The following is a 23,232-nucleotide window of genomic DNA, read 5'->3' on the forward strand; positions in this document are numbered from 1 at the left end:
GGACCAGTTTTTGGCGCAGCGTGTTTTGGGCTTTAAAAGCCACAGAGACCCGGTGTTTAGAAAAAATGCGTCTCAACTCCTCGATACTCCTGACACGTACGGGATCACTACAGGTTTTCGCTTAGGCAGCGGTTACTCCCGTTACTCCCCAACACTGATGGTAGTCATGTGACTGATCCTTTTATTTAGCAAAACGGTGATTAATAGTTAAATGTTATTGTAGAGGAGCACAGGCACACATGAAAAAAAAACTGCCTCAAGAAAAGGGCAGGTTTTCAAAGCCCCCCACCCCCACCCTGCATGTACCGGTGGAGGATCAGAAAAACAAACCCACATCCAGCATGTCTGGGCAGAGCTTCTATACAACTGATAAGGACTTCGATAGAACAGGAATGTAAATCAGGAGGCTGGATCAGGTCACGGACAGCTGACTGTACCACGCTTCGTTCTCAGCAACGACCTGCAGCTGATTTCACAACATCAAGCAGCAGGTAGAGAGTGTGAGCTCTTTTCTACAGCTGCATATGAAAAGAACATGAAACCATAAAGAAAGCTTCATGGACTGATCCTCAAATAGCACCTCTCTACTCTATTTGAGGACTCACACCACTCTCTACCAAAAGCCTCATTCACTCTCTGTCACTCACACACTGATAGCTCACCTGCTCACAATCAAAGCTTTGAGCAGGTACTTCAAAGGTGACAGGACCATTCCCACCAACATACAGCTGGACCATTCAGCTCATATTGATAAAGACAGTGATGGGCCGATCAACACAGAGGTGGATGAGGATGTTAGCCCTGCTTGTTTGAAGAAATGACTCCAATTATCAACGTTTTAATTCAAGTGACCACTACAGAGGAAATGCAGGCATGAAAGGTCCAGCTGCAGCCCTCCATGGTGCAGCTCAGTGTTTCCACCTGACATGCCTGTTGTCTGCTGTCAAACACAGGTGTTAAGTATTGCTTATGACTCAACTGTAGAGGAAATACACAATTTTGCAAATGTCATTAGAAATTAATCACAAAAAGCACAAAAGTCTTTCTTTGAATGAAAAATCAATGTTTTCTGTCTTTGAACCACAAACAATCAGGATATACGATTTGATACGCAGGATCCAGAAAATATATTCTATTACTATTTTACTCTCATCATGCAGTCTTTGTAGTTCGTAGGCAGTGTCAGTGGAATCAAAAACAGATTCTTTGGAAAAGAGGAATCACGTCCAAAGTATGTGAATGCATGAGGTTGAGTGACAGCTTCAGGTTTTTGCGTTTGTTTCTTGAGATAGGCACAGGTCCCAGCTGTTAATTTCACAGTTAACAGCAGCATGAATAAAAGGTTTTGTCCTCTGGGAGAAGCTTGTCTTAGACTCATTGTCATTACATGCTTTCCTCCTGACTTCTCTGTGTGTGCAAAGCATTTGTAACAGCAACTAAGATGTCTGTTGTTTCTAAATTCAAGTTTTCAGAAAATAAGTTGTCATCTTTCTTTTTATAGCACATTTAAAGGACATCGAGTGTCGGCCAAGTGCTGAACAGAGGGATAATATAATCAGATAAAAAGAGTTAAAATAGATAAGATGGAAACATCATAGAAAACATTGTAAGACATCCAAATATGTTTGTAAAGTCTGACAGCACCGATGTCAACTTCGGCCTCCTTAACATCCGCTCGCTTACGAGCAAGGGTCATCTAGTTCGGGATCTACTCACAGATCGTAAGTTTGACTTTATCTGTTTGACCGAGACGTGGCAACAGCCCAACAACTCCACCCCTCCAGGGTTTGTTTACACCTGCCAACCCCGTATGTCCGGCCGTGGTGGAGGTCTCGCGGTAATCTATCGCGAGAACTGGAAAGTCACGCCGTTGTCTGTACCTGTCTAGCTCCTTTGAATCTGTTCTTTGTCAACTCTCAGGACCTGTTCCAACTAGCTGTTATTTACCGCCCTCCAAAGTCTAATTCTGTCTTCATAAGTGACTTTGTTGATCTGCTGACTCACATAGCTACTGTTTCCCCTAATATAATACTCCTGGGAGACTTTAATATTCATATGGATAACAGAGATCATCCACTCACCAAAGACTTCTCATCCTGCCTCGATAGTTTTGGCTTTAAACAACACATAAACTTTCCTACTCATACTAAGGGCCATTCTTTGGACCTAGTTTGTTGCTCTGGACTTACTCCTTTTAACTGCAAAGCTGATGAACTGCTAATTTCTGATCACTTGCTTCTTTCTTTTAATGTCAAAATGACCTTTTCTATAACCAAGAACCCTCGTACCATTTCTTTTCGGAATATTAAGAAAATCAATCCTGATACTCTTTCTTTTGCTTTCTCTAGTCATTTGCATTTTCATAACCTGCTTACCCAAGAGGACTTAGTTTCCTATTATAACTCTAGTCTCAGTAGTATTCTAAACTCTGTTGCCCCACTCAAAACCAAATCTGTATCATTCTCTCAGTCAGCACCCTGGTTCACAGCTGAACTCAGGCTCCTGAAAGCAAAAGGACGACGACTTGAACGCCTTTATAAGAAAACTGGTCTGAATATCCACAAGGAAATGTTTAATAATCATATTACGTATTGGGGCGATCATGGCTCATGAGTTGGCAGTTCGTGTTGTAATCGGAAGGTTGCCGGTTCGAGCCCCGGCTCCAACAGTCTCGGTCGTTGTGTCCTCGGACTTCACCCGTTGCCTACTGGTGGTGGTCAGAGGGCCCGGTGGCGCCAGTGTCCGGCAGCCTCGCCTCTGTCAGTGCGCCCCAGGGTGGCTGTGGCTACAATGTAGCTGCCATCACCAGTGTGTGAATGTGTGTGTGAATGGGTGGATGACTGGATATGTAAAGCGCTTTGGGGTCCTTAGGGACTAGTAAAGTGCAATACAAGTACAGGCCATTATAAGGAGTGTAAATCTTCTTACTACTCCACCATTATCTGTTCAAAAGACCAAGATACTGTTTTCACTGTTCAACTCTTCTTTCAGGTCACAAGATTTTTTACCTGCTCACCTTTACTCGTCCTCCTTCTGTGATTCTCTAATGTTATTTTTCATCAAGAAAATACACCAAGACCTGGTTTCCGATGTTCCATTAAGCTCTTCCTGTGTAATTCATCTCCCATCACACTGTTTTTCTGCTTTCCAGCTCCCCTCTGTTACTGATATTTCAGATCTCATCTGTAAGTCAAAACCTTCAACCTGTCAGCTAGACCCCATTCCTACAGTTTTGGTTAAAGCATGTCTGCCTTCTTTGCTTCCCCTCATATCTGCTATCATCTGCTCTTCACTTACCACTGGAACTGTTCCTGCTTCCCTCAAAATTGCTCCCATCACCCCAATATTGAAAAAAACTGGTCTAGATCCCAGTAATTTTGAGAATTTTTGGCCTATTTCCAATCTACCATTCCTCTCAAAAATTCTTGAGAAAATAGTTGCACACAACTCCACTCACATTTAACTAATAATAATCTGTATGAACAGTTCCAGTCCCACAGCACTGAACCAGCACTTATAAAAATAACCAATGATCTTCTTATGGCAGCTGACTCCGGTTTACTTTCCATCCTTATTCTCCTCGATCTGAGCGCTGCTTTCGACACTATTTCTCACTCTGTTCTCCTCAGTAGGCTAGCCTCCATCGGTCTCTCCCATACTCCACTAGCCTGGTTTAAATCATACCTGTCTGATCGCACTCAGTTCATTCAACTCAAATCCTTCTCTTCTCAGCCCTTCCCTCTGACCACTGGCGTGCCCCAGGGATCTGTCCTGGGCCCCTTCTTTTCATTATCTACCTTCTTCCGCTTGGACACATTTTCCGTAAATACAATATCCAGTTTCACTGTTATGCCGATGACACCCAGCTTTATCTGTCCACTGAACCTGATTCTGCTCTCCTCCCTCACCCTCTGCTTAGCTGAACTAAATTCATGGTTCTCTTCTTATTTTCTCAAACTCAACAGTAACAAATCCGAGCTCCTCTTGGTCGGCACTAAATCAACATTATCCAGAACCAACAGTTTCTCTGTTACTATCAATAACTCGCCGGTCTTCGTTTCTTCCTCTGTGAAAAGTTTGGCTGTCATCCTCCACAGTACTTTATCTTTCAATTCACACATTAATAATATTACAAGGTTTGCATATTTTCAATTGCGCAACATTAATCGTCTCCGTCCTTTCCTCACCCCACATGCTGCTGCCATTCTTGTCCACAGCCTTGTTACTTCCCGGACTGATTATTGTAATTTACTTCTTTCTGGTCTTACTCAAACATCCATCCACAAGCTCCAACGCGTCCAGGACTCTGCTGCGCGTATCATCACCAGGACCCCTTCTGTCCACCACATCACTCCTGTCCTGCAGCAGCTTCATTGGCTCCCGGTCGCATCAATTTCAAAATACTCTTGTACACATTTAAGGCTATTCATCATCTCTCTCCTCCATATCTCTCTGACCTGGTTCGGATCACCGCCCCATCTCGGTGTCTCAGATCTTCTTCTTCCCTTTCTCTCTATGTCCCCCCCGTCTTGCCACCATGGGGAGCTTTCAGCTGCTCCTCGACTCTGGAATTCCCGACCTCCTGATTTAAGAAATATCTCTTCCTTCTCTCTCTTTAAGTCCCAATTCAAAACTCACTTGTTCAAAACAGCTTATCCCACATAACCTCTCCACTCTGCTATTTTAAATTTGTTTTATGTCTTATGATTGTGTAAACTGCTGGCTTTCATGTTGCTTTTATTATTCTACCATGTACAGTGTCCTTGAGTGTTCTGAAAGGCGCTTTCAAATAAAATGTATTATTATTATTATTATTATTATTATTATTATTATTATTATTATTATTATTAAGGCAGAGAAGAAAGTAACAAAAATCAGCAAAAAGTGGAAAAGTTGGGTCAGAGCATCCAGCACGGCAGCCCACCTCACCGGTGTTCTGGGACTCTATCCTACCTCACAAACCATCCAACCGTTTGTTTCTGCACAAACGCTGCGCATGCTCGTAACACAAACCCCTAATTTACATCTTTTTTTTAATCCATTGTGAATATTTCTTATGGTTAGGGTTAGGGGTTGGATTAGTCAGAAGTCTCTGGCAAATTCTAATACAAGTAGGACGATATGCCAAAGTAGGACGGTTTCTCAGAACACTGGAATTGGAAAATCGCACCATGCCACCATCTTCCTTATGCCTGCTTACAAACAAAGGCTAAAGCAGTAGGCACTAGTGATGTGCGAATCATGAACCTATCGTTCAATACTCGAGAATCACTTTCCTGACTCGTGAATCACGATTCACAAGCCCAACTGACTCATTCACTGACTCCTCCCTGTTCCTGATAGCAAACTCATTTCATTAGTAGAAATATATCTAGCTAAAATTGTGGCCCCCTGGCATAACTTTGCTAGACCCGCCCCTGCACAGTTACCAGCAGTGTTGGGTAAGTTACTTTAAAATAGTAACTTAGTTACATTACTAGTTACTTCTCTCAAAAGTAACTCAGTTACTTCAAGTTACTCGTTACTTTCAAAGTAACTAGTTACTAGGGAAAGTAACTTTGGTTTTACTCAGAATTCTCTTGTTAATGTGTTGCTTCCATAACTTTGCCAGTCTTCTAGCTTGTTTACTTGCCACAGTGCACTGTGCCACCTACCAATAGAAAGGAAAAGATAATGTGCACATTTCCACGAGAGAAATCCCACGCCTGGACCGTCATTGACTGCTGCCATGATTCTAGCCTACGTCACAGCGTCATGTGCGCCTTTTACATCAACACAAAAACTGCAGTCGTGGTGCTTTGATTGTACTCAGAACTCGGAAATTCTGCCTTCTGAATAGGAAGATGTAGGTAACACCAGACTGCAGATGAGCTGCATACAGGGCTGGACTGGGACAAATAAATCGTCCCGGGCATTTTGACTAGAGACCGGCCCACCATTATAGGAAAAATCCTAAAGCCTTTGAATGAAAACAAACGCTGTTGTGACAGTGATGTGCACTGTTCTGATGGTATATATGCATCAATCTATCAATCGTTTGTTGTAAGATTCAGATAATTATTTAATAAAAGCGAGACATTTTAAATGAGAATAAGAAAGAAAAGTATTTCTTTGTGCCCCCCTCTCCCTGTTAATGCCCTACATGCCCCCTGGCAACACTTTGCTAGACCCACCCCTGCACAGTTACCAGCTGTCTGCTACCTAAAAAAGGATCCTGGGGTTATTTGTCTCTCAGAAACAGTTCATAACTTCAACTCATCCATGTCACCTAAAAGGTAAACCTGTTTCTCCATCACAGCTCTGATGATTCAGTAAGGACATCTCCTGGTTTCATCTTCATGTTTCCCTCTCACCACATATCCAAACCATCATGACCAGCAGCTTTACAGCTGTGGCTCCAGCAAACATCAGCTGATACTAGAAATTAATATTAAATAAATTCTAACAACAGCTGATCAAGCTTAAACGTGCTGCTGTTGTTTAGCGCGACATCTGCTGGTTTCCTCTTTCGGCGCAAAGTGGGCGATAAACAAACAAGAGAGACGATCAGCTGATCATTGATCAGTTTTCATGATTGAAATAGAAACGGGAGAGGGAGGGGGGAGAATGAAAGAAGAGGCAGCTGTGCAGCAAAGACACAGAATAACTCCAGCTTTGTGTCTTTTTCATTGTTGCTGAATTACGGGACAAACTGTTCCTTTTCACCTCAATAAGAAACGTGTAATATTTTCTCTGAATACCAGACGGGACGGTTGGCAACTCTAATAACTTATGAACAACATAAAGTTCAACATCATTAGCTTCATAGCACCACCCAGCTGTATAGAAACTCCGTCATGCTAGCTAGCACGCAGTACGGAAAAAGTCAGCACAACGAAAATAAACTCCACCTAAACTTGGTTCATATCTGACCCAGAGAGACTGCAGGTCATAACTTCTTACCTGAAGTTCAGTTCACCACCTCGGGTCTCTCCTCTTGCGTCCCTTTTCCTTCATCCACCTGCTGGCTTCCACCACTTGCTAATGTTACTGAATCTGTGGAAGCTCCGCGATAGCCACCACACGAAGTAACGAGTAACGACCCTATCTAAATCCCAGTAACGAGTAACGCGTTCCTGATTTTGGCATAATAACTAGTTACCGTGCTCGTTACCACAATAATAACGTAGTTACTGTAACGCGTTACTTAATAACGCGTTAGTCCCAACACTGGTTACCAGCTACTTAGAAAAGGATCCTGGTGTTATTTGTCTCTCAGAAACAGTTCATAACTTTGTCTTGATGCATTCTCAGTCATCCAGGAAAGTAAATCTCCAAAAAGTTGATTCTGTTCATCTGGACGTAGCGTTTTGTGGGGGAAACGTTTCGTCATCATCCAGGTGACGTCTTCAGTCTCAGCTGACTGCAGGTTTCTCCAACCTTATAAACAGCACATTTGCATAATGACTGAAACCAGCCCACTGAAGGAGCAATGGGCTGGGAGGTCTCCCACAAAACGCTTCGTCCAGATGAACAGAATCAACTTTTTGGAGAGTTCATAACTTCCCTTCAGCTCATTCATGTCACCTAAAAGGTAAACCCGTTTCTCCATCACCTGTTCAGCTCTTATGATTCAGTAAGGACATCTCCTGGTTTCATCTTCATGTTTCCCTCTCACCACATATCCAAACCGACATCATGACCAGCAGCTTTACAGCTGTGGCTCCAGCAAACATCAGCTGATACTAGAAATTAATATTAAATAAATTCTAACAACAGCTGATCTGGTTTCCTCTTTCTGGCACAAAGTGGACGATAAACAAGCAAGAGAGAAAAGCCAATCAGCTGATCGTTGATCAGTTTCATGATTGAAGTAGAAACAGGCGAGGGAGGGGGAGAATGAAAGAAGAAGAGGCAGCTGTGCAGCGTAAACACAGAGTAACTCCAGCTTTGTGTCATTTTTTGTGTCATAATAAAGTTACGTTGAAACCAAGCACATCATTGTTGTTCTTGTGACATTACCAATAAGTTTGATGTGTCACATGGCCCTCTTCCTATTGAAAAAACAAAAGTTGTATCCAAGATGGCCGACTTCTAAATGGCCACCATGGTCACCACCCATCTTGAGGAGTTTGCCCCCTCACATATACTAATGTGCCACAAACAGGACTTTAATATCACCAACCATTCCCATGTTATTACGGTGTATCCATATAAATGGCCACCCTGTAGTATACGAGTAGTAGTTGTTGCAAAGATTTTTGTTTTTCTTCCTCACTCGCCCTAACCTTACCTGACTTACCTTGTTTCCTTTTCTCACCTTCGATTGGCTCTAGAGTTTGCCCTTAATTGCACTCACCTGGCACACATTATATAAGGACTGCACTCACTTACACACTCCCACATGGGGCAGCAGCTGACGTGAGTTTGAGTTGGTCTCCTGAGTTTAAACCTTTATTCCTAAGTTCAACATCACCTCCGTCACATCCATCACCTCCGTCACCAAAAGCGCCTCCACTTCCTGAGACGCCTGAAACGGGCCAACCTCCCTCCTCCCATCCTCACCGTGTTCTACAGGAGCACCATAGAGAGCGTTCTGACCAGCTGCATCTCCGTGTCGTTCAGTAACTGCAAAGTCGACGATCTCAGCCAGCTCCGGAGGAACCCACCCGAGGGATTAATAACGTTTTATTTAATCAAATCTAAGAACTTTAATCTCAGCCAAACTGATTTACTCCCCAACAAATAAAAGACTGAAAAAAGCAAATCAATAACATCTTAAGTTATCTGAGTGACTTATATATCATGTTTAACGTCTCCTCCGTAGCGAAAGACCGCGGGGGTTGAACGATTAACCATGTGCCGGGGGTCTGGTGTTCTCGCCGGCTCAAGTGACCCTTGAACCCCCGGTCAGCTATCAAGCTGGTGGGTAACAGATGTCTCTGAAAATGTCGGAGCACTTTTGCAAATATGTGATGTCTTGATAAACCGAGCAGATATTTGAAGTTTACACAGCTACATTCTCGCCTGAATATATGTTAAAAGTTTATTTTGTGACCCAGAAAGATTAATAAGAGCATGTCTGTGAATGTCCTCAGTCATCCAGGTCATCGTAGTCTAAGGAGCTTGGAAAGAAAAGCGCCTGGACTTCTTTAAGTTGCTTGAAGACGTTTCACCTCTCATCCGAGAAGCTTCTTCAGGGCCACGAAGGACACACCCGACCCACCCTTCAAATCTGGGGAAAAGGAGGACGTATTTGTCGGCCGGCTTCGGAGGAGTCTACGAATTGGGACAGCCTTCGTTGCGCCGCTGTGACGTAATCGGCCTACAAATGCGGCCTCAGGAGGATGCAGCCTACGTTTTGGGACACAGCTTATGTCTCCCTTTAAGTTATGCTATATAACTCTGATATACTGCAACAGATTGATGGCTGTTTTATTTTGCATTCTGACCGGTTGATTTCATGAGGATAACAATTTCAACTTTCCTTTGAACCTCCTCATTAACAGTAGTGATAGTGTAGTAATAGCGTAGTTATAGTATTGCAGTAATGTAGGTGTACTGTGAAAGTAGCAGTAATGAAGCTGTAGCAGCAGCAATGTAGTAGTGTAGCAGCAGTAGTTCTGTACTTGTACTGTGTTAGTATTAATACTAGTAGTGTTGTGGCGCGCATTCGCGTCGTAATTCAAGGTCTGTCCACACGATGTCACTGCTGTGCTGAGTCCACACGCTGGTTAAATCCCCGGATGTTATTGTGGCTAGCTCCTTTAGCAAATCGGCTAGCCGCTGCGACGCCGCAGTATTCTGCCGCTACGCTCTGCCGCATCGGGGACTTTTGATCCTTTTCACTCCCCCGGCCGATAGACCCGTGTTTTTAACGTTGGTATCTTAACATCGGTCATTTATCATGATAGAAGTTGATTAAACAGGTCGTTGTTTTAAACTGTTGCGGTGATTTTTTTCCAACCGGTCCGGTGGGTTAACAATACGAAGAGCTAAAGGCTAAATTAGCAGCTAGCGTAGAGACACAGGCCCGCTTGTTTCTTCAGGTAGCTAACACAGCTAGCTTAGCGAGCTACCGCGGCTGTCATGGAAGACAAATCCTTCACTAAAGAGTTAGACCAATGGATCGAACAGCTAAACGAGTGCAAGCAGCTATCGGAAAACCAAGTCCGGACGCTCTGTGAGAAGGTAAGTTCCAAAGTTTTTGACATGATTTCCCGGCAGGCCTGGCTCAGCCCAGCGCGGCCTGTGTTGCGAAAGTGGCTCCGGCTAATTTCCGGAATGAAGGAGCGACGAGGCGGCTGTTTGCGCCCAATTTTCCTACGCATTCTGAGTCAGAATTCCCTTTCAGGTGTGATATATATGTGTGTATTTCTATTAAATAATCCCCACTGTGAACTGTTGTCCGACTATCGTCGACTCATTACACACGGGCCGAAAAATCGCATCTCTAGCCCAGTGCCAAGAAATAGACGCAGCCCATTTTACTGCCCGGTTATTACCTGCGCTGTCTTTTGCGCACAGGCCGGGATTCAGCCTGATTCAGCCATTCACTGTAGAGGGCTTTATTCTTAATTCTCTCTTAAGGCGAATCATCTGTTAATGTGTGTCGCGATTGATCGATTAGTACCGCGCCCTTAATGTATTGATCAACCATTTGATTGCATAAACGGCAGGTTGGTTGCACCATTAAAGATGAGCCGTTTGTTCAGCCGTGTGGCGGCTCTCGTCCTATGTCGAAGCGATTAAACCCGAAATATTCTTCGTTGCGTACTTTTAGAAGTGTGCGTTGACTAAATGAGCAGCGATGTTCAGAGAAAATACCCATCAAACTGAAAATCCACGTCCGAGACAGCAGAGCGTAAAATGTCTGTAACCTGATTTATTATGCTCTCTGCATAAAGAGCAATCCATTGTTGGTGCCATTTAACATCTAAATGAGGGCTGAAACCGTCTGTACTAATCAGTCATTTATTTGTTTCTAGCTAATCAGCAGAGTCAGAGATGGTTTAGATGTTAAAAATAAATAAATAAAGAGACTTATAGTACAGGTTCTGGTGTCCCCGTTTTGTCTTCTTAGATTTTCAGTATAATAAAAAGATGAAAGTCTCAAAGTAAAAACTGGATAAACATGGCGTGAAATTTGAAGGACAGAAGAATATAATGGAGGTATGATGAACATGGCACAGACTGGCTCATATCTGATTGATCTCCATTAGGAGATTATTGCAGTAATCTGAGGGGGAATGAAAGTATGCAGGTGGTATTGGTCAGGTGGGTGAGGAGGTTTGAGCGCAGCCAGGTTCTGCCAGCTGACTTCATATGAACTAATCAATTACTGAAGGGGGCTCTTATTACAGTTAATAACAGCAACATTCATGAGATGAATGAGGTTTGGCCTGTTGTAGGTACATGCTGTCATCTTTCAGCTATGAGTGGAGCTGAAGTGATGTAAAAAGTACTGATAAGTCTTTCTTTTGCTCTTCCTACACATTGCTGTTTGCAGTAAATTTGAATAAAAACCAGCAACATGTTTATGGACTTTTTCCTTAGGTGGGTACATTTTTAAAGGTTATTGATTTTATATTTCCACGTATTGAAGCTGTTGCATGATTCATTGCAGCAAGTTTTTCCTGCTCTAAATGAGCCTCACACAGCGAGTCCACGTGTAGCTGATGACTCAGTGTTGATGAGTTTACTGTGCCTAACAAAGGGCTGTGTAAGGTTTGGATATTTCTGACATTTTGACTAACAAAGATGGCGTTATTTCGAATAGAGGGAACCGTAACCTGCTGTTCTGAAGGGTTCTGGTTGGAGGACGCTGTTGGTACAGCATAAAAAAGATATTTAGCATTTTGCCCGGTTAGCTGTTTCCAGTAAAATAAATTAATAATACTTTATCAGTAAGAGAATTTAAAAAAATGACAGCTTAAATGTCACATGTGTGTGACGTGTTTAGCTGGTCAAAAATGAGGCAGTCCCAGCTGTAGCCTGTGTATCCTGTGAATTCTGATGTGAAGGAGGGAAGTTTAGCTGCTGAGTGATTGATGGTTAAAACTCTAAAATAAGATCAACTTTATTTTCTCACTAATTTAAAAGAGCTGTGGGGCTGAGGAGAGCAGGTTTCCAAACAGCACAGTGTCCTCTGAGGTCACGTGGGCCTGAAATCTTAAGAAGGAAAAAACAAACAAACCAAAAACAGTCGTGTGTGTGACTCTGGGCATGTAGGAGCTGAGTTTGATTTCACCTCCTGTCAGCTCGTCACATGATCCCCCCCCACTGTCTGAGCTGTGAGTCCTTTAGAAAAAACCCCCAAAGACACTCATTAAATCTGTTTCCTCTACAGGCCAAGGAGATCCTGACCAAGGAGTCCAACGTTCAGGAGGTGAGTTTTCCGAACTCATTATTGATTATTCATGGAAAATATGAAAGTCACGAGGAAAAAGAAAAGCAGAAGATAAAACCAGAGCTGATATCAAACGATTAGATTCTAATCCAAGTCAGCCGTTTATGGGTCATCGGTCCTTTATAAATGGTAAATGGCCTGTATTTATATAGCGCTTTTCTAGTCCCTAAGGACCCCAAAGCGCTTTACATATCCAGTCATCCACCCATTCACGCACACATCCACACACTGGTGATGGCAGCTACATTGTAGCCACAGCCACCCTGGGGCGCACTGACAGAGGCGAGGCTGCCGGACACTGGCGCCACCGGGCCCTCTGACCACCACCTTTATGTGTTTCAGAGTGAAGATGTGGCTCTGTGACTCGGGTGGAGCGGAGCTCAGGTTAACATTTTACATGCATCCGTAGTTCTGTGTTAACCTGAGCTGCACTGCTCACAGAGCCACGGTACTAGGACTCTACCTTTGACAATATTTGAAGTAGGTCCAGCCCAGGGAGCCTTCTAGATAGTGGAGTTGTAAACTGTGACAGGCTCCTTCCTCCTCATAAACACCTCCAGGCTGCTCTTACAAAAACCCATAAAAGCAGCATGAAGAAACACGCTGTGAAATGACGGACAGTTTCCAGGTCCCAGGTATCAGCACGTGTAGGTGAGCACCAGCCTGTTTTTAAATGAGCTCTCCACCCGCTGATGGTGTTTCTGCAGGGCACAGGTGAAGAAAGGTTCCTGTTTGTCCAAATTCTTTCTTTCATTTGTATCAAAGTGTGGAAAAGATTTGAGGAACAGATTTCAGTGTGCGGTTTGTTCCCTGTGGGGTGTTTGAGCAATCTCACACCCTGTTTACACGGCCTACAGCTGAGGCGTGGGCTCGCACACATGCCCACCGCCATGTTTTTATGGAAACGGTTTTCCCTCAAAAGCACAAAACTGATCCAAACATTCAGCCGTCGGTGAACGTCCTATTTACAGCCGCTCCTGTCAGATGCTTGTTACTGATTCACCTGCAGTGAGGAAGGTGGAAGTGATTTGAGGAAACTGTTCCTCCTGTGTGTTCGGCCTTAAAGAACTTTAATTGATCATATTGACTTCCTGTCAACAGAGCAGTTGCCAGATCGGATCAGATTTCTTTTGTTTTAATGCAGTTCTTAAACATTTTTTGGTGCCTTCATTTTTTTATTATTTGTAAACAATAACAAAAATGAGGATTTCTGTCAGCAGCTTAGAACCTCTTTAAACCCTGAAGTAAGCAAATGCTGACGTTCTGAAGTAGGGGGTTCTTTGAGACTCAGGTGTGCTAAAAGGAACGAGTGAAAGTTACATTTACTGTGTGTGAACACATGAAAGGGCTGATTGATGGTGAAGAGGTAAAACTGATCCCTTTGACGTTTGGAGAAATGACCTGAAGAAAAACGCAGTCGAGAGAAACGACAGTGAAAGCTGCCTGACGACATCAGGTGTGCCGAGGTGTCGGCAGCTTTCAGTGAAACCTCCTCTAAAAGGAAGCTGGATCTGAACCAGAGTGTCTGATAAGACCAGTTATGATCCAGTGAGCTTATCATGAAGAGAGCTTGATGCTGCTACAGGTGACATGAAGACGTTTCCCTCGCAGGTTGTTGAAACGTTACTTCACTCGGTGTTGTGCCTTGGCAGTAATTGGTGCGCTCAGTGTGATGTTGCACAAACATGCCAGTGTACTCAGCACGGTGAGGCTAACGTTAGCAGTGCTAGCACCTGCAGCCATCATGTGCATGATGTGGGTGCCTTGGTCCCGTGGTTTTATCTTAGTGTGCCAGGAAACACATGCAGGAGTTTTAACAGCAGTGTGGATATTTAGTGATATTCCAACAGATCAGCTGCGAATGTTTTTTTTTTTCTTTCAGAAACAAAACAAATGGACGTCTCTAACATCTTTTTTGTTTCTTATTGACATGATTATATACTGACGCTGATATTGGCCCACCGATAAACTGTGCTAGCTTTACAGGAAACTGTGGTTGTAGATTAATGAAATACTGCTCAGTTTAACCACAGAGTAGTTATGTAACTGTCGAGTGCAGCAGCTGTTAAACATCTAATTGATGAGTCGCACACATTCCTGGTAATTAGTGAGCACAGGTGAGTCAGGTGAAGGTCGAACAGTGTTACACCGATTATCATTTTCATCGTCTTTCTAGCCGATCTGATTCCTGCAGGTTTGATGTTTTTGTGTCCAAAAGGCTAACAAACAGTAAAAACTAGAACTGACTAGAATATATCAGCCTGTTGTCATGGATACCCAGTTCAACCTTTTGAGTTGAGATCAAATTTCTGATTCAAAGATCAGGTCAGTGCATCCCAAATAAAACCCAGCATTAAATATTCACGTACTGTGGCTCAGCTCCGTGTGTGTGTGTGTGTGTGTGTGTGTGTGTGTGTGTGTGTGTGTGCGCGCGCACGCACATGTGTGTTCATTTGTTATCAGCCTAAATATTGACGTTCCTCTGCTGCAGACACAAACATGAGTCATGTCAACATAAAAGCAGGTTGTTCAGGGTTAAAGAAAATCCCCGACTTTTCCTTCAGCTTTGTATCCTAATAGAAATGTAATTTATTTAATGACCCAACAGTTGGATCCTATTTGATCATCAGTCATCGGAGCCAGTATCTAACAACTATATTTGTGCTTTTATCTAAACTCAGGCCTTGGAGCGGATGTTAGAGCAGGAAGATAAAAAACCCCGCTGGCTTCCTTTTGGCTTGGTGTAAAAAAACAAAACGAATGAGCTTCAGTTTCTGTGGCGCTGACCATGTGACTCTGTGTTTGTCCCCTCAGGTGCGATGCCCGGTGACGGTGTGCGGCGATGTCCACGGTCAGTTCCACGACCTGATGGAGCTCTTTAAGATCGGAGGAAAGTCTCCCGACACCAACTACCTGTTCATGGGGGACTACGTCGACAGAGGCTACTACTCTGTGGAGACGGTCACGCTGCTCGTCACGTTAAAGGTAAACCTCTGTGTTTCTGTGTGGCGTTCACGTGTGCTGCGTGGAAGCGCTCTGATGTCAGCTGATGTTCTCTGAGTTTACTTCCTGTTAGGATCACAGCGGCCCTCTCGGTGGCCACAGGCTGACAGACTGTTTGTTTGTTCTGATAAGAAGCAGACTGAACTTGTTTGCTCCGTCAGTCTGAAAGCTTCCAAAAATCATCAGCAGAGCTTCTGAGCTTCAAACAAACAGATCAACATCAGCTCAGCTGAGCAGACGTTTAATCTGAGGACTGATGGTTCTGTAAAGTATTAGAGCATCATAAACACGTTTTATAAAAACATGAAGTGGTGGCATGTGAGGGGAAATCAGCTGACTGAGGAGATGGCCAATGTTTCTGCTGCACACAGAGGAGCAGTCGGGGGATAAATGTGGTCTGAACAGAAGCAACCACATGATGTGAAAATGATGTGAACTAGTTTGACTCTGATTGTGTTCACAGTACAGCTGCAGCGTGTAAATCTCAAGGAAACTGACAGACTTTAATGACCTTTTTGTTTTCTAACCACAACACGTGTCAGACCTGGACTCTGACGTGTGATTCTGGTTAGATATCAGGTTTGTTGCAGGATTCACAGGCTGTGAGCTTCGAGTTTACAGAAACATGGTTGTTCACAGGAACAACCAGGCGTGATCGGCCCTTCAGACAAAGTTATTTATTCTTAAAGTTTAGTGTATTGTAGTTAAAATGATACACAGACAAATAAAAATGATGCAAAGAAACTTTATTTAGAAAATTGCATCACTGTGGTTATTGTTGTACTTGCATGTTTCACACATGTTTACCTGGTTGTTATAATTTTTTTTTTAACCTGTTTGAGAGAACAGCGCTGCTGCTTTAGTAGTTTACAACCTCTTTGCTTTTATTTTGAAAGTATAGTTAATGCCATCCAGCTAGCTTCCTGTCTCGAAGGTTCTTCCGGTATGTCTCGTCCTGCCGTCAGACTCCTCCCCCGGTGGGGAGCGGTGGTCCTGTTTCTGTTCTAGAGGCTGCCAGCAGAGTCACACTTTGGTCTGAGTGCTTCTTCTTTCCCGTCTCGGTATCACAGCGTGACGGCTTCCTTTAGCTAATCGTTTCTATTTTACATCATGAAGTCTGACAGAAGAGTCATTAAACATGTAGCTGAGTCAGCATGCTGCTCTCTGGGGGTCTGACCCGGCTTTAGATCGTCTTTAACGTTATTATGTATTTTTAAATTGTTGTTCAGGTTCGTTTCCAGGAGCGAATCACCATCCTGCGAGGGAACCACGAGTCTCGGCAGATCACACAGGTCTACGGCTTCTACGACGAGTGCCTGAGGAAGTACGGCAACGCTAACGTGTGGAAGTACTTCACAGACCTGTTCGACTACCTGCCGCTCACCGCGCTGGTTGACGGACAGGTAGGACGCGCCACGCCCAGTTTCACTGTGACGTTTTCATCTGATCAGACCTGCAGTTAGAATGGGAATCAATAAGAATTTAGTTATTCAGATTCCATTATTAATATTACTTATCGATTTGATTCCTTATGAATTCTCTTATTGATTCTCATTGGCTCTGCTTTGAGAGTGGCCACCGTCACTGAGCAGCATATCAGTTCATGCAGATTAATTTCATGTTGTGTGGTCAGTTATTTGTGCACGTTGGAGGTGTTTCCTGTTTGTTGTGATCGGTGTTGGGTCAATACTCATAGTCAAGTAAAAAATGTTAGTTTCTGTGCTACCAAAGTTCCCCGGCTTTCATTCAAACTGTGTATCAGCACCGACACTTTAAACTACTTAAACATTATAAATGTCTTCAAGCTCACACTGAGGCCTGTGGGGCACAATCAGCCACTCACACAGTACACACAGTTATGTGTGTTTGTATATGAATATTTCATAGTTTGAGGCTGCCTGTTTATCTAAGGCAGATGAACAAAGTACATTGGAATTGTACATAATATCACAGATGATAAATTCAATAGATTTTAAGTAGATGCTTGTGCTTTCTTAAAGTCTTATATGTTGAATTGAACTATGTGATGTGTTCAAAGCCTCCCAGTCAGTGCTGCTCTCCATGCCTGTCTGACATGATGTTATTAGCACAAACACTTTAAAGGTGATCGTTCAGGATTTCAGCAATAATACAGACAGCAACGTAGTTAGCAAAAAACAGTTTTATTGGGAATTAACTTAAAAAACAAACAAACATCTGTCTCCTATTTTTTGTCACACAGGAAAGAAGCATCAATATCTGATGAGAAGACTCATTGGTTTCTTTTTGTGGGGTTTTTGTTGTTGTTGTTGTTGTTTATTTTAGAACATCTCTAACAAGTTGATTTGTTCACATTTTCACATCTTAATTTTTAAGTGAAATGTGCATTTTGAGTTTACACGATGTGTATAAGGCGACCGTTTCCTTTTGCAGTATTTTTGTTTGGTGCGTTTTTATATGTCTCAACAAAAGGGGAACAAAGGTGTTTAAGTTCACCCAGGATGATTTGTTTTCATTTTCACATGGTCTTACTGACGTGATGCGAATTGAAACATGCATTCTTTGTGTTGGGCGGTGGGGGGGATGTGCTGGAAAAGCTTGAAAAGTGACCTTGAAAGTGCTTAAAAAGTGCTTGAATTTGACCCTGAAATAGGCGTATGAACCCTGACACTGAGTCAGTTACTGTTTAACATTATAAACCTGAGGCTACAGCTGCATACACCGACACAGATCCCTGTGCTGATAAGGACACGCGATCGTTCTTAGTGTTTAGGTATGAGCAGAGCTGAAACCAGCAGAGAGACTGTAAAGTGGTTGCCATGGTGATTCTACCTCAGCCTGGCTGGTCACTTTATCGCAGCGCGGTGTGGTGTTGGGATTCACTCAGCTTTAGCGTCACTCTGGGCTCTTGGCTAGCTTAACATTAGCATGCTGTTAAAGAGCGTGTGTTAACAGTATGATGCAGGCGCTTCTGTCCTGGAGGAGTCTCCATATTATCATTGCGTCCACGCTGGAGACGGCGCCACTACTTTCCTCCTCCAACACGCAAACTGAAATCAGCTGATCGTAGCCAAGTGTGCAAGGATCTATAGGCAGGCAGACTAACAATTCCAAGCACGTAGACTACTAGAATTCCAATAACCGGTTCTTCTACCATAAGAACCGGTTCTCGTATCCCATCCCTGCGTGTAAGGTTAAATCAGTGCTCCTTTTTTCAGGTATGACATTGTGTTTATTATCATAACCCACAGATGGTTACTTGCACACACTTGTTTTTGTTTGTTGGTTGGAAAACGTTTTGTAGCTGCATCACTGCCCCCTGCTGGTGATGCTGGCATGTTTTTAGCTGAGAGTAGAAACGGGAGAAACGACTCTATTTAAATGACTTCATGATTGTTCCATAGATGATAAATCTCCTCACGTCGTGCTTTTTGATAGACTAGAATAAAAGATGAGTGCAGAGATCTGCTGTGAACTGTAGCTGATTAAAGAAACCTGAACACATGAAAGAATGGTGATCATATTGTTTTTGGCAAATGTGGCAAATCTTTTTCTTAAGCATGAATCTGACATTAAAAACGGTCAGTATAGATCATGATTCTTATTATTTTTAATCGCCTGTTTCTCGTGTCTGCGGTCTGTCCGCCTCTTAAACATTTACCCTATTTTTCAGCCACATCCTGTCAGTTTTATTTGGGTTTTTCTTTCTTCATGAGTGAATATTTGAGCGTCCACACACTCCCGCCTGAGTTTGAAGCTGAATAAAGATGTTTTTAACTGTTTGTTGGTGAATCTGTTCATTAATTATTTAACTGCAGGTTTTGTTGTTCTTTGTTTCAGATCTTCTGTCTCCACGGAGGCTTGTCTCCTTCCATAGACACTCTGGATCACATACGAGCTCTGGACCGCCTGCAAGAAGTTCCACATGAGGTATACACACACACACACACACACACACACACACACACACACACACACACACACACACACACACACACACACACACAGGTCAGCTTTCAGATTGTCAGGGATGGAAACAGAAATACTTTTTAAACAAAAGCCCGTCGGTTGTTTGAGAGACGGCCTCTGTGGAGCTTTTATTTTCACACTGATCCATGTTTGGCACCACAGCAGTTTGTGGTGATAAATGGGGAGAACAAACGCGTCGGCCGGCTCGATGCTGACACTCATTCGTGAGCTGCAGAGGAGCCAGAGCCGAGGCTTAGACCTGATTGTGTCATTAAAAACTACAGACACAACTCATCTGTTCACACGTAGTAATTTTACTGCTTTATGTACAAAATTGTCACCAAAGCAAGAACAGGAGAGCAGTTTATTAAAAACAATCAGTGCTCTGCAAAGCTCTGCAACACCAGTCAAACCTTCAATAACGTCTGGTGTCCATCATGAGTTTGTGCGTGCAGTGCAGTGCAGTTACGATCTGCACATATTCAACTCTGTATATTTTATATATTTTATTATTATTATTATTTTTTATTTTTTTTTAATTTTTATTTTTTTTACTATTTAATTTGTAAAAATGTGTATACACACACACACACACACACACACACACACACACACACACGTAGGAAAATATTTAGTATACACATCCAGAAATGCATACACTATTATATATTGTACATATATTTATTAGTTTCAGGTTGGCCATTCTTGTATTTTGCTCGTTTGTGTTGTTGTGTTTGCACATCTCTGTTGCTTGTGGGGCTCGCACACAAGAATTTCACTCGCATGTGCTGTGCCAGTGTGCCTGCACATGTGATGTGACAATAAAAGTGATTTGATTTGATTTGATTTTGATTTGATCTGTGCTTCTAGTTTAAACTCTAAGCGTCATTTATCAGGTTTATATTTAGGATTCTGAACTGTGCAGTTTACCTGAGCTGTTGGCTTCTGTTTCAGGGCCCGATGTGTGACCTGCTGTGGTCGGACCCCGATGACCGCGGCGGGTGGGGGATCTCTCCCCGAGGTGCCGGCTACACCTTCGGTCAGGACATCTCTGAAACCTTCAATCATGCCAACGGACTCACTCTGGTGTCTCGCGCCCATCAGCTGGTCATGGAGGTATTTTGGACACTTTTTCACAGCACGGTGTCACTTTTATGTGAAAATATTGTGCTGTTTAACCAAAGAATGAGTATGAATATTTGTTTATAGAAAATCTCCTCGGGGGTTCGCTTTAAAAAAAACAAATCTGGCTGCGTAAAAGAAGGAAATCCAACCTGTTAGCAGCCTGTTTATATGCAGAGATGATTCAGATTAGAAGGAAAAAAACAAAACACTTTATTTTGGGTCAGGTGACCTCGTTATCCTGGTCAGGTGACCTGTTTGTCCTCTGATGTCATGATGATGAGCTTCAGAAACCCACGCTGCTGCAGGTTTGTCGTGATGAGCCCACAGACCGGCGCTCACATGTCCTGTTATTTTTATGTTAAACCTGGCACACGTGTTCACACAGCCAGTGGACTGAAGGGTCCTATAAAAATCCTCTGGTTTCCATGGCAACAACATGAAGTTGGAGCAGGCTCCTCATCTCCTCCCTGGTGTCCCAGTTTCACTCCCACGGAGGTTCAGTTCACTGTTCAGAAGATTCGCCAAGCAGCTGCACGAACTTCATCTGCAGCTGAAGGAAAGCTCCGATCACAGGCGGCTGAGGACGTGCCGCGCCCACAGATCGAGCTGGTTTGACCGTTATTCTCACTGGAAATGTTAAAATGACAAAGTTCTCGTCAGTTTTCCTGAACTGATCTGCGAGAGCCGTTCCTGTTGATGTTAGCACGCCATTCAGTTCACGGTTAACTTGACAATTTCATGTGTCTGAAGTGAAATATAACTTTGTAGTCCTTTTTTCTTCTTCTCACAGACTATTTCGTCCTTCAGAGTAAAATATCTCTGCTACTCTGTGCTGATTGGTCGGTTAAAGACTGGCTGATTCTCACTCAAAAACATTTCACGACCGCAGCGGTGAAACGTCAAAAACAAAGAAATGAAACTTGTTCTTGAGCCCATGGAGCCCTGCTCGTTCAGCTCAGTAGCGCCCCCTGTTGATCAGAGGTGTCCCAGTCTAACTGACATGTTTGTTCCTGCAGGGCTACAACTGGGGCCATGACAAGAACGTGGTGACCATCTTCAGTGCTCCAAACTACTGCTACCGCTGTGGAAACCAGGCGGCCATCATGGAACTGGACGACACTCTGAAATATTCTTTGTAAGTACGAAGAATGCGTTCACATCATATGAGAGGCCGAACGGTGCTGAGGTTAAATATGAATACATCCATGTAAAACACACGGAGCCGTGTGGGGACCCTGAGGGTTGGACACTAAACATCACGAATCCCCAGATTCCTTTTAATGTTTCTCTTCTTTCATATAATAAGTTTAGCATGAATACTCAGACTGTGCTTCTGCTTAACGAGTCAGAAACATCAGAGCACACATTCAGTTTCATTCAGGGACACACTGACAGCTGCCAGCAGGGGGCGACTCCTGAAGGTTGACATGAGCTGAGCTCAGTAAACTCACCTGATGAGTTTTTGGTCTGAATAAAATGTAGTTATTCTGGAAGTTTTGGTCCTGTTACAGTTGAAACATCCATAAAGGGGGAGGGCTTAGGGGCGGGGCTTCATTGTGACAGACAAGCAGCTCCACGGCTCGCTCCTTATCATCTGATTTTAAAACGCCAGGTCAAGGCTTTACATCACTCTGACCATCTTTTATGTACAGTCTGAGTCTAGGTCTCATCTGCTAAAATTACATGACTGTCTTGGTTACCATGGATACAGAAGCTAAGGTTTATCTAATCTAACCTCACTCGACTTAAAGGAAGTCGTCACTAACGAGGTTTCTTCTGTCTCCTCAGCCTTCAGTTTGACCCCGCCCCTCGCCGTGGTGAGCCCCATGTGACCAGACGCACTCCCGACTACTTCCTGTGAATGTCCGAAGCATCCCCGTCCATCATCCACGAAGCTCCACCCACCCCCACCTCCCCCCCAGTCATTTTGGATGGAAAGACCATTCTAATCCTTCTTCTGATAATGATGATGATGATGATGAATAGAGACAAACGATTGGCTGAATCCAGATTTTAAAGAGGGCGCCCCCTACAGTCGTGTTTTCAGTATGCTGTCTTTAATGCTGTGCTGCAGAAACATGTAAACTCTGATCTGTTCTTCTTTTTGTTTCTTACATGTTTGAAATCGAGAGAATAAAACTACCAACGTGGACCAAATGTGCCATAATTCTGCTCCTTTACCACATGTACAACGCAAACGCAGGCTTCCTCCTTCCTCTTCTGTTTCCTTTCTCTCTCTTTTTTTTTTCTTTTTTTAAAGACCACAGCACTAAAACAGACCTGACGTCACCGCCAACACCACACGTCTCCTGGCATACCTGCTTTTTTTTTTTTTTTTTTCCCCCCTGTTGCGAAATAATTTTAAAAACTGATTTAAGTTTGCTTCTAGTAGTACAGCTGTGAGTTTTAGCTGTCCGGGCTGCAGCCGGTGGTCATCTCAGCAAGTATATTACTGTAATTTGAATAAAGACAACAGACGTATGAAATAAAATGTCCTATTGATGAACTTCCTGTGTGAGTCGACCTCGTTCTTCTCCTGCTTCACCTGGAGGTTCGAACTTTGTGCTCCAGTTCTGTTGTTTTCTGAGCGTGCTCAGAACACATGTTCAGCTTGTTACTTAAGCCCAGGGGTGGGCAACTCCAGCCCTCGAGGGTCTGTGTCCTGCAGGTTTTAGGTCTCACCCTGGGCCAACACACCTGAATCAAATGATTCATTACCAGGCCTCTGGAGGTCACTTAGTCATTTAAATCAGCCGTGTTGGATCAAG

At 43.4% G+C, this 23,232-nt stretch overlaps 1 protein-coding gene across 1 annotated transcript; it reads left to right on the forward strand.

Annotated features, from left to right (window-relative positions):
- Positions 1-9,724: 9,724 nt before the first annotated feature.
- On the forward strand, positions 9,725-22,970 carry LOC309719120 (serine/threonine-protein phosphatase 2A catalytic subunit beta isoform). The gene is made up of 8 exons (XM_082554985.1): positions 9,725-10,170; positions 12,329-12,367; positions 15,203-15,373; positions 16,621-16,794; positions 19,211-19,300; positions 20,294-20,455; positions 21,481-21,599; positions 22,253-22,970. Exons 1-8 carry the CDS (start codon positions 10,069-10,071, stop codon positions 22,323-22,325), a joined length of 930 nt encoding a protein of 309 aa, XP_082411111.1. The 5' UTR covers positions 9,725-10,068; the 3' UTR covers positions 22,326-22,970.
- Positions 22,971-23,232: the final 262 nt, after the last annotated feature.

This window comes from Aulonocara stuartgranti (genome assembly GCF_965226115.1).
Source record: "Aulonocara stuartgranti genome assembly, chromosome: 12".
Taxonomy (NCBI): domain Eukaryota; kingdom Metazoa; phylum Chordata; class Actinopteri; order Cichliformes; family Cichlidae; genus Aulonocara; species Aulonocara stuartgranti.